The sequence below is a fragment of the Terrapene carolina genome, unplaced genomic scaffold (genome assembly GCF_002925995.2).
Source record: "Terrapene carolina triunguis isolate 2854851 unplaced genomic scaffold, T_m_triunguis-2.0 Scaffold210, whole genome shotgun sequence".
NCBI classification, from domain to species: Eukaryota; Metazoa; Chordata; order Testudines; family Emydidae; genus Terrapene; species Terrapene triunguis.
The window spans coordinates 11914323-11926382 of NW_020664561.1; the positions used below are offsets into that span (position 1 = coordinate 11914323).

Sequence of the window (12060 nt, forward strand, 5' to 3'; positions counted from 1 at the left end):
TCAAGGTCTGGTCCTAAGTTCCCTCTAAGCTGCGCAGCTGCCTATTAAGCCCCGTGCAGGGGCTCAGGGCTGCGGCGGGGAGAGATGCCTCTCCCCCAGCACGGACCTGCCGGGGGAAAGGTGCCCCTCCCTGCTGGCCCCAGCATGGTTTTGCTGGACTTGCTGTGGCTGGGAGAGAGGCACCCCTCCCCTGGCCGCAACATGGACCTGCCCTGGACTTGCTGGGACCAGAGGAGAGGCGCCTCTCCCTCGGCCCGGCCCAGGACTGCCGGAGTTTCCACAGCCGGGAGAGGCACCTCTCCCCCTGCCCTGAGCTGCTACAGTGAGAGAGGGCTGGAGGGAGTTCTCTCTCTCTCTCTCTCTCTCTCTCTCTCTCTTCCCCCCCCCCCCACTGCAGCCCCTGGGCAGCCTGAACCCCCAAGGCCCTCATCCCTGGCCCAACCCCAGAGCCTGCACCCCAACCCTCTGCCTCAGCCCTGAGCCCCCCTCCTGAACCCCTCAGCCCTGGCCCCACCCCAGAGCCTTCACCCCTAGCCAGAGCCCTCATCCCCTGCACCCAACCCTCTGCCCCAGCCCTGAGCCCTCTCCTGCACCCTGAACCCCTCATCCCTGGCCCCACCCCAGAGCCTTCACCCCTAGCTGAAGCCCTCACCCTCTGCCCCAGGCCTGAGCCCCCTCCCGCACCCCAAACCCCTCATCCCCAGCCCCACCTCAAGCCCGCATCCCCAGCCAGAGCCCTCATGCCCCCCCACACCCTAACTCTCTGCCCCAGCCCTGAGCCCCCTCCCACACTCCGAACCCCTCGGCCCTACCCCCACCACATGAATTTTGTTATGTCCACCAATATGAAGGTGACGTGTCACACATCATCTCCATATTGGTGCACATAACAAAATTCATTCCGTACATGGATGTAAAAAATGAGAGGAAACACTGGTTTCTCTCTCTCTCTTCCCCCCCCCTCCCCCCCAATTACAAATATGTCATCTCTGCAATTTTTGTATTCATTTCCTGTAGTGGTAGCTATCACCCAGAACTGACTCCTGGCATGAAATGATCAGCTGCTGTTGTAGATCTGTCTTCGCTGAAGACAGATTAATAGATTTTTGTAATGGCAATAGACTAGACCAGGGGTCGGCAACCTCTGGCACATGGCTCGCCAGGGTAAGCACCCTGGCGGGCCGGGCCAGTTTGTTTACCTGCCGCGTCAGCAGGTTCGGCCGATCGCAGCTCCCACTGGCCGATGGGGGCTGTGGGAAGTGGCTCGGGCGAGGGATGTGCTGGCCGCAGCTTCCCACTGCTTCCCATTGGCGAGCCGCATGCCAGAGGTTGCTGACCCCTGGACTAGACACTCATGTTTACCTGAAAAAATGTCTGGCTCCACCCTGCTGTCAGAATCAGTCATGGCCTCCATGACTATCAGATGTGAGAATGTGTGGTGTTGCTGGCTTTTCCTTTAAGGGGAGTGTGAACAGAAAAGGTTACTTGACTTCAATAGACAGTACAATAATGTCCGCCACTACATGTCCATGACTAACATGCTGCCTCTCTTCTATTGTGTCTTCTAGCCCACGTTCCTGGACTATGTGAAACCACGTTCCTGGGATTGTCATATTCAGATTTAAAACCATTAAACCCAGCTTTCATCTTACCTCCCATATCTGAAGATCAGCCTGTGCTCCTCCAAGGACAGGGACCAATGACATAATTCACTTCAAATCTTTTTTAAGGGAAGTTGTGCCTCCAGATTATTGGAGATAAACTGTTTTTGTAACTTTACTGAGGCAGCCCAGTTGAAGTGGACTGCAGCAGGCGTCCAGGTAGCTCTCATTGCACACTGCTCTAGTCAGTCATTCCCATGTCAGTCATGAAACACTGAGATGAAGGTCATGTCCATTGGAATTTTGCTACTCTTCATCCAGACAGTAGATCGTCTGGTCAGACTAAGTAGAGCTCAGCGGTAGCCTCTGTCCATCTGTTTCTTAGACATTCCTTCAGAGTTGTTTTCTCCTTCAGTAACTGGAGACGTCTACAGAATTTGTATGCTCTTTGGAACCCTCCTTGTTGCTATGGTAGTATTATGTGACAGAGCAACATGTCTTTGCATCATAGTCCAAGTAATGGTGGATGGCTTTCTGTGTCCTCTGTCTGGAATTACTTTCCACAGACAGTACATAGGGATTGAAAATGGGCTGGGGAAAGTTAATTTTTAATGCTGAAGACTTTTTCTTTCTGTGGTTGCAGTGAATGATCAGTTGCTACTGGCTATATGAAAATATTTGCTATACTCAAAAGTAGGGCCCTGAGTGCATACATTCTTAAAAAAACAAAAACTTTTATTATACTAAAAAAGCTTAAGATTGGCCTCTAAATCACAAGAGCCTGACCTCTTTGGCTGTCAGAATTCCAACTACAGCTCTTATGCCCCTTGGCTTTTTCCTATTGTGCTCTGAAGCTCATGTGACTATGAGCAGTAGGAGTTTGCTTTTTCTGACAACTTCCCTCCCTGTAGCCCCTAGACTAATCAGTTATCTTAGGGGGATACAAAACTGTCAAATTAAAGTGAAAAGTTGTTACTGTGCATGTGCACTTACTATTCTGTATATGTTAGTATGCATTGAGTATTATGGAGCAGTTTGAAAAAATCCCATTGATTTCAGTGATTTGTATTCTCATTCAAATGGCTCCACTGTATACAATGCCCATTAATCTTGCCACATGTTGACAAGATGCTCCATAATGGCTTCCTGACACAAAAGCAGTTGGAAATAAGGGGATGAATCAAAGCCTTCCCCCCACACTCCCATCACTCTAAATCACTACTTTTACAATGGAAAGCCACATCTCCCTTGGACTGTTGCATCAAAAATATATGGAGTCAGGAAAAGTTCATGCCCTGCTTTGGGAGGGAGAGGGGACCATTGCACTGCTACAAGGAGAGAGACTCTGATAAATGGATATTCAAACTGGGAATATTCTCTTTACCACAGCAGTTGCACATGATTGTATCTAATTGAAGTTCCCTTCCAGTTACTGTCTGCTTCCCTTTCTATATGGAGATGTCAGTTCTGCACTCTAGGTTACAAATTAGTTCAGAAACTAACCATATAACTCCTGTTTATCTGAATGGCATTTATTCATTTAAGTGATGCACATCAGGGACACAATTGAATTGTATCCTACAGTAATTACAACTTCCATTGCAGGAAGGAGCTGAGTGGTAGAGAACAACTTGGCTTTCATTAAGTACTGTAATTTCACAGTTACTCAAATGTTTTTTAATGACATTTTTCTGAGTGGCGAGTTGATCCTGTTGACCTCCAAGCCACAGGCATGGCTACCAGTGCTGACAATGGGACTCTGTTCAACCGTGTTGGAAAAGCTATTTTCTAACCTGAGTTAAAACATACCTTCATCAGAGCCAACTATTTTGATTTTAAGTATTTTTTTCTTAGTTTTCAGTTTCTGTCTAATAGGTAGGTCTCCTGCTCTTATTAAAAGGACACAACCAGGTCAAATCTGTGACAAATTCAGGTTTTGAATGTATAGGGTGGATTTTTTTTAATTGAATGAAAGCTTATACTAAATATAAAAACTCTTAATTGTTTTCATGATTTTTTTTTTTTTAATTTTAGTAGAAAGAGTTTAACAAATGTGTGCCCCCAAACATAGGACATTTGTGCTAGTATATAAGAGCCCAGAGGTGAAAATCATTAGAAACTTTACTCTGTTTGTTGGTTTTTTACTTCCACTAGTTGAGCTTGAACAGTTATAATGGAAAGTAAATTAGACCTTTTTTTAAAAAAAAAATGTGGTGCTAGTAAAATAATTTTAAGAGATTATTTTTAACCTGATAGTGTCCTTTTTAAAAATAGCTTTGTGGTCAGATAGTAGCACTTCTCTTCCATCTAAGATGAATTGAAGTCAGTACACTTTAATCATAGTTCTTAAAACGCAATGTACTGTTTATGTATGGAAATCCTTGCACTCCCCTGGGGTATGATGGATTAGAGGCTTGGGTTTCTTGAAGCCTGTGTCTGATTCCTGCGACTGTGTCTCAGTGTTCTCAAAAGAAGGAAGAATTGTATTTTGAGTCTTCTCTGCCTACTAGTAGGACTCTAGGTATAACTCTCTGGTGCCAGTTTACCTATAATGTAGAATCTTGTGCGTTACTATGTCAATAACCTCAATGCTTGGAGCCAAAGGATTAAAATATTGCAAGCAGAAGCCAGTCATTATACAGGCATGTTCAATTGCTGTAACTGGCCTTTTTTCTTGACACATTCAGTTCTTACCTTATAGTTCAAGTCATCTGAAACCATGCCTTTAGAGAGCATTAACAACTACACTACTGACAATTTTTGCTATTTGTTGACTTATTTTGTGAGATTTGATATCAGCTTGAAATTCAGTTTTCATCATTGCCTTGGGGAAATACTTAAGGCCTTAGACTTTCTAGCGAAATTATTGCACATTGCTGGGCTAAATGGGAATTGAAGATATTACCCTGTTCATTTGAAGAGTTGTTTTTGTTTGTTTGTTTTGTTTTTGTAGGCCATAGAATCCCAGAGCTAGCAGTGTGGTGGTCTGGCCAGTGATTTGGCCACTTAAGACTAACAACCTATTTGAATTCTTACTGTATACACATATTAAGTGTTCTTTGTAAAGTTGTGAAGCTTACTTCCACTATCTCTTAACCATCCATGAAATGGGAAGCTTCCATTTTGGAATGCCTGCCAATACAACTCAACTTACTGCTCAGTAACATCACAGAAATCAGTATTAATGTGGTGAGATTTTTTGTACCCAGTTTCTTGCATATATGAAATATGTAATAGTTCACAAGGGTATTGTATATTTGTCCTTGTAAGAGAACTGTAGATTCATACAGAATCTTCATACCTAATGTGTCCTTTTTGCTGCTTTTAAAAAACCCATCAAGCTATCTAGCTTCCTACGTGAAGATGGCTTTAGAACTGAAAGAAATCCTGCCTTTGATCTCTCAAAACTGTACACTGTTCAATAAGGATTATCAAAATAAGCCTAATTGTTTTTACTTGCTGTGAAGAAATCAGTGATTTGAGGCAGGGTACCTGGGATGGGAAGAGGCAGTATCAGCCTATTAATGGAACGTGAATCATTTGGCTTAAATCTCTGAATGTAAATGAGCTGGAAGGAGGGAATGGTTTAAATGTGCCCTCTGAGAGAGCATGCATTCTTTTCAGATGTCTCAGGGTTATGCATCTAGTCAGCAGGATACCTGCGAGTCTCTACCCAGTGCATTGGTGTCTTTGCTGTTAAGAGTAGTCGACAACCCTACTAGTCTCCTTCCTGGAGCAGACAGATTCTAATCTCTTTAGTCGGAAAGGGTGGGCGGCAGAAAGAATTAAGTGTAAAATACCACTGAGTAGAAAAAAATAAAGTGCACTCTACCTGTGAGTGGTATGGACAACCTCTGGTGTTATTAAGGCTGGAATAGCTGCCAAGAGATGCCTGTGGTGGGAGATGTGATTCTGTTACTGTCTGCAATGTATTAACCTGTAAAATGTTCTGTCATGCAGAAACGCGGTTTATATAATCTACTGTATTTCAGCAGTCAAAATATATTTTGCTATCTAGGAAAGGTGTGTGTGTGGGTCTGTTCTCTCCAGTGTCCCCTAGGGCCTGTGTTATTGTGGGGGACAGATACAAGCTGCACCCCACCCTACTGGAGTTGTGGGGAGGGTGAAGAGCATTGTTCCTGGATGTTGAGGCAGCAGGGGTGAGAGACTTTTTTCCTCCTCCAATCTATGTATCACGTTCCCGCTGGAGCCGGGCTCTGGGTACCAGGCAGCCACCGGGGCAACCCCTGCCTGCTCAGCAAGCACCCTGATAACCTATTGCATAGAGTCCTTGTGTGCCCGCTCTGGAGCACTGTGGGATCTGTTGCAAAGCATTGTGGAGGGATATTGGAGGAGGGAGTGATTGGGAATGGGCAAGAACTCTTGTGCTGAAGGAATAAGCTCCCATGGGGCACAGGTCCCCAGGCATTTCCATGCAGGGTGTTAAGTAACTCCCAATTCCAAACCTACTTTCCTCTTGTTCCTAAACAATGACAATCCTAGGGGCTGCATCCTCTCAATCCCAGCTCCTCTGCTTTGATCCCCCGCAAGGGCCAACTCCGTGCACTTGGTCCCCCAGGCTACGATTTATTTAGATGCCAATAGAAAAGGGGGAGAGTTGGCTTCTGCATCTCTGAATCCAGGGGCTAAAATTGACTCTAGTGGACTTGCCCCGTGGATGCATTTTGGCCCCAGCCATCTATGATGATCTCTGTTCTTTAGGAGCCTTGTTAGGTTTCCCATCCCAGCAGGCAAGGAGGTCCAAACTTTCCCTAGCGGGGCTGCTTTGATCACTTTGCCAAGAACCCAAATGCTGTGCCTGTTCTGCAACCCTCATCTCACTACAAAGGTGTGTATCCTGGGAACTACCGGTCTCCACATGCAATGCAAAGCAAGCTAGGATGGAGTCTTGTATGCTGGGGCCTGTGGGTTGCCTATAAATGGGCTGCCTGCTTGCCTATATCTGATACACCTTCCCCCCATGAAACTGTCCAGGGGCTGAATGCTGCTTGCTTGCTTGCTTTGGGCAGCCAAGTGTGCAGCCTCTTTAGCCCTTCAATTAGGGTTGCCTGGCGTCTGGTTTTCAACCGGAACACCTGGTTGAAAAGGGAACCTGGCGGCTCTGGTCAGCAGCACTGACTGGGCCATTAAAAGTCCGGTTGGCAGCGCAGTGGGGTTAAGGCAGGCTCCCTGCCTGCCCTGGCTCTGCATGGTTCCCGGAAGCAGTGCTATGTCCCTGCGGCCCCTAAGCACAGAGGTGGCCAGAGAGATTCTGTGCACTGTCCCTGCCCCAAGTGCTGGCTCCACAGCTCCCATTAGCCGGGAACCACAGCCAATGGGAGCTGCAGAGGCAGCACCTGCAGGCGAAGGCATCACACCGAGCCTCTCTGGCCACCCCTGTGCCTAGGGGCCACAGGGCCATAGCACTGCTTCCGGGAGCCACTTCAGGTAAACACTGTCTGGAGACTGTCCCCCACCCCGAACCTCCTCCTGCATCCCCAACCCCCTGCCCCAGGTCAGAACCCCCTCCCAGAGCCCACACCCCCTCCTGCACCCCTGCCCTGAGCCCCCTGCCGACCCCAACCCTGAGCCTGCTCCTGCACTCTGAACTCCTTGGCCCCGGCCCCACCCCAGAGCCCGTACCCCCAGCAGGAGCCCTCACTAGGGTGACCAGGTGTCTGGTTTTGGAACAGAACACCCGATTGAAAGGGGATCCTGGTGGCTCCGGTCAGCACGGCTGACCAGGCCGTTGACTGTCGGGTTAGCAGCACCACGCAGTGGGGCTGGCAGGTTCCCTGCTAGCTACTGCACCACGCAGTTCCCAGGAAGCAGCTGGCATGTCCCCACTCCAGCTCCTACATGTAGGGGAAGCCAGGGAGTCCACGTGCTGCTCCACCCACAGGCACAGCTCCCATTGTCCGGGGCAGGGGATGAACTAGCGTGCCTAGCAGGTGGCTGTTGAGGGGTCGTGGCGTGTGCCTCTCCTGCTGCTGCCAGCCCACTTCTCATGCTCCTCCTGTGGCTGGGCTCGAGCTGCGGCAAGTGCCCTGCATCAAACTGCGGTCTGTCGCCCTATCGCCAGCACCCAGGAGTTGGAGGTATGTATTGTCATCTCAGAGTGCTGGGAATAGGGCTGCATCCCTCCTTGTCCCAACTGTCCTGCACCCTCATCCCCCTCATTGTATCCCTCCCTGTCCCATCCTACCCTGTCCCCCACACCTACCCATCCCAGCCATGTACCCCTTACAGCGCTCTCCCACCCATCCTCTCCACCTCCCTCACCCATCCCCATGTCCCTCACCCCCATTCATCTTCAGACACTGCTTCACTCCCATATGTCCCTATACGCCCCTGTGCCTCCCACATCCTCATGCGCCAGTAGCCTTCTGCATCACCATCCACCCCACATACCCCTCCCCCAACTCTTCCTTTCACTGCTGCCTCTTACCCCCACTCTGCTCTTGTCCTTGGCCTTTCCCTCCCCATCCTCTCTCCTCTGCCCGCCACCCATCTTTTCCCTGCCAGCCCACCCTCCTCCCTTCCCGGCTGGGTGTCTCTGTGCAGACAAGTGTGTGCATGCATGTAAGAAACTGTGTCTTTGTGTAGGGAAGTACATGTATTGCTACATGTGTGTATACCTGTGTGAATAAAATTTGCAGCCTAACTCTTTGACTTTTATTCCTTTTGCAGGCTTGCACACACAAAAAATTGACATAATGTGTATTCATTTCATAACAAGTTTTTAAAAGAGAAGGGAACTCTAAAAGAAATGTATTATTTCTTAAAAAGTGAATGTTGTTGACTAGTAATTGCAGAAGAGATAATATATCATACATTTCTCCCTACCTTTGTCTAGCTACATTATAAACTTTGTTGCAGACTCTCTCTTTTTATGTGTATGTCCAGCACCTATAACCCTGGAGCCCTGATCTTAGTTGGGGGCTCTAGGCACTAAACAATTGTAATAATAAATAATGTGGAAGTATGTGTTACTACATGCTAGATGTGTACACATGAATACCTGTGTGTATCTGGATGTAGGTGTGGGAGTCAGTTTCTACAGATTTCTTTATATAGGTATATAGACAGGTGTGCATTTCTGGGGTTTTGCTTTATGGATTTGTACATGGGCTTCAGGAGTTGGCCTTTAATAGATCCATTGCAGTTGTGATAATGTGTGGTCCTAATTCCACACACAAAACTACCGTAACTTTAGTCAACAAAAAACATGGAGCTGGTTATGAAAAATGAGAAGAAGGGAGGGAAAGAATCATAAAAACCTCCGTAAAAAAAATTTTTTTTAATTACCCTTTTGACCTGAAACTAGCATAATCCATCTATCAAAACAATAAATATGCCTGTTTGGGCTTTGCAGTGAAAATGAGCAGGTGAGCGAGAGTGGAGGAGAGCAAGCAATGGAGGGAGAGGGGCAGAGCCTCAGGAAGGGGTGGGGCAGGTTCTCAGGAAGGAGCAGGGCAGTGGCCGGGGCAAGAGTGTTCAGTAGTGTTGCCACCTTTCTAATGTAGGGGTGGGCAAACTTTTTGGCCCGAGGGCCACATCTGGGTATGGAAATTGTATGGTGGGCCATGAATGCTCATAAAATTGGGTTTGGGGTGAGGGCTCTGGGGTGGGACTGGGGATGAGGGGCTGGGGGTGCAGGAGGGTGCTCTGGGCTGGAACCAAGGGGTTTGGCGGGTAGGAGGGGGATTCGGGCTGAGGCAGGGGGTTGGGAGGGGGTCAGGGGTGCAGGCTCTGGGCAGCGCTTACCTCAAGCAGCTCCCAGAAGCAGCGGCATGTTCTCGCTCTGGCTCCTACGCGGAGGCGCTGCCCCGTCCGCAGGCGCTGTCCCTGCAGCTCCCAGTGGCCATGGTTCCCCGCCAATGGGAGCTGCGGAGGCCACACTTGTGGCGGGGGCAGTGTGTGGAGCCCCCTGGCTGCCCCTAAGCATAGGAGCTGGACGGGGGGACATGCCGCTGCTTCCACGAGCTGCGTGGAGTGAGGCAAACCCCTGACTCCGCTCCCCGGCAGGAGCTTGAGGGCTAGAGTAAAACATCTGGAGGGCTGGATGCAGCCCTTGGGCTGTAGTTTGCCCATCAATGTTCTAATCCCACAAAACTGAACATCCTAGCCCTGCTCCTTCTCTGAGGCCCTGCCCACTACATTCTCCCTCCCTTGGTGGCTCACGCTTCCCCACCCTCACTCACTTTCACTGGGTTGGGGCAGAGGGTTCGGGGAGTGCAGGCTCTGGGGTGGGGCCAGAAATGGGTTTGGGGTGTGGGAGGGGGCTCTGGGTTGAGGTAGAGGGTTGGGATACAGGAGGGGGCTCCAAGCTGGGAGGTGGGGCAGAGGCGTTCAGGGTGTGGGAGGGGGCTCTGGGCTGGGGCAGGGGGTTAGGATGCAGGCTCCATCTGGAGGTGTGGGTTGAGGGGCTTGGGTTTCAGGAGGGGGCTCAGGGTTGGGGCTCTGGGTCACCGGTGGCAGCTCCTGGTCAGTGGCACAACAGGGGGGCTAAGGTACCTTTCCTGACACTGCAGACTGTACTGCGTCCCGGAAGCGGCTAGCAAGTCTAGTTCCTAGGTGGAGCGGAGATGCAGCAGGCACCTCTGCATGCTACTCCTGCCTGTAGGCACTGCCCCTGCAGCTCCCATTGGCTGCAGTTCCTGGCCAGTGGGAGTATGGAGTCAGTGCTCAGGGCAGGGGCGGCGTGCAGAGCCCTGCCCCCCCCTCCCGTCAGGAGCCAGCTGTGCTAGCCGCTTCTGGGGTGCAGCACAGAGCCGGGACTAGCCTGCCTTAGCTCCGCAGCACCACTGACTGGACTTGTAATGGCCCAGTCAGCGGTACTGACTGGAGCTGCTGGGGTCATTTTTCAACTGTGTGTTCCAGTTGAAAACCAGACACCTGGTCACCCTAGTGTTTGGTTTTCTGTAATTAGAAAGTAGGCAACCCTAACCCTCACCCACCCCCCTGCCGCAGCCTGGTGAAAATGAGCAAGGGACAGGATGGAGTGGGGCCTTGGGGCAGGGCAAGCGTGTTCGTTTTCTCTGCAATCAGAAAGCTAGGGTTACCATACGTCCATATTTTCCCGGACATGTCTGGCTTTTTAGTTCTTAAATTGCTGCCCAGGAGGAATTTTTAAATATCTAAAAACATCCGGGAAAATACGGACTTACGGTAACCCTAAGTCCAAAGTCCTGGGGCTGGCAGCGCTTCCTGGGGCAGCTCCCGGCGCCCGCCCGCCGGCAGCAGTCTGCAGTGTGGGCGGCCCCTAGGCACAGAACCGGAGGGGGTCTCCGTGTGCTGCACTGGCTCCCTCTTGCCCAATCAGAGCTGTGGGGGCGGGGCTTGCAGGCACAGGCAGAGAGCCCTCCGCGCCCAGCCCGACCCTAGGACCCAGAGGGACCTGCCGGATGCTTCCCGGGAGCCGCCCCAGGTAAGCACCGCTGGGACTCTCCACCTGGCCCCCCAGCAGGTCCCTCTGGCTCTTAGGGTCGGGTCTGCGGGGGCGGAGGGCTCTCTGCGCGCTGCCGGTGCCTGCAAGCCCTGTTCCACGGCTCCAGCAGCAGGGCTGGCTTTAGGACCTGCGGGGCCCGATTCTGCAGTCCGGGTCTTCAGCGGCACTTCGGCACGGGGGGTCCGCTCCGTGTCTTCCGCGGCACTGAAGGACCCCCCCCGGCCACCGAAATGCTGCCAAAGAACCCGGCGCGCCCCCCCGCCGCCGAAGACCCCGTAGCGGACTGCCGCCGGATGAGCCTAAAGCGCAGGGCCCTCTTATCCGTGGGGCCCGATTCTGGGGAATCAGCCTAAAGCCAGCCCTGCCGGCAGCTCCCGTTGGCACTTTTCCCAGGAAGGGGGGGAGGCGGGCGGTGAGCCAGCGGCAGGCGGGGGGTGGGGTGAAAAGGCCAGCAGCGGGCAGTGGGGGTTGAAGAGGCGAGCCGTGAGGGAGCCAGTGGCGGGTGGGTGGGGGAGAGGAGGCAAGAAGCGGCGAGCCACTGGCAGGCGGGAGTTCTAGGGGCGGGCATGGGGGTTTCTGGCAGGGGAGTGAGGAGGTGAGTGGCAGGTGCGAGGAAGCGAGCAGTGGGTGGGGGACTGAGGAGGGACACAGCAAGTCCGTGGTGGGCCGGGGGTGGAGCAGGGGTGGACTGTGGGTGGGGCTGACACCCTCCCTGCCCCCCGGAGTGTCCTCTTTTTTGAATGTTCAAATATGGTAGGGTTACCATACATCTGGATTTCCCCAGACATGTCCGGCTTTTTGGTCCTCAAATCCCCGTCCGGGGGGAATTTCCAAAAAGCCGAACATGTCCGGGAAAATAGGGAGGCATAAGCCAGGGTCCACAGCACAACCCAGCCGCCCCAGCTACATTGTAGCGAGCTCGGGTGTGGGGGGGAGGGCGCAGCCGCAGAAGGCGGCGGAGGGGCCGCTGCTGCCCCCGCAGGCCGGGCAGACCGCGCGCCCCAGCTG

General features: G+C 51.6%; 1 protein-coding gene across 4 annotated transcripts in view; it reads left to right on the forward strand.

Moving 5' to 3' along the window:
- The window catches only part of LOC112105862 (sterol O-acyltransferase 1), a 56605-nt gene extending 50990 nt beyond the window's left edge, over nt 1-5615 (forward strand). For all 4 annotated transcript variants that reach the window (XM_026655377.1, XM_026655378.1, XM_024198847.2 and 1 more), the window contains exon 16: nt 1569-5615. In XM_026655377.1, coding sequence (XP_026511162.1) covers nt 1569-1625 — 57 coding nt within the window. In that variant the 3' untranslated portion in view covers nt 1626-5615. The remainder of the gene's footprint in view (nt 1-1568) is intronic.
- The last annotated feature ends 6445 nt before the right edge of the window (nt 5616-12060 follow it).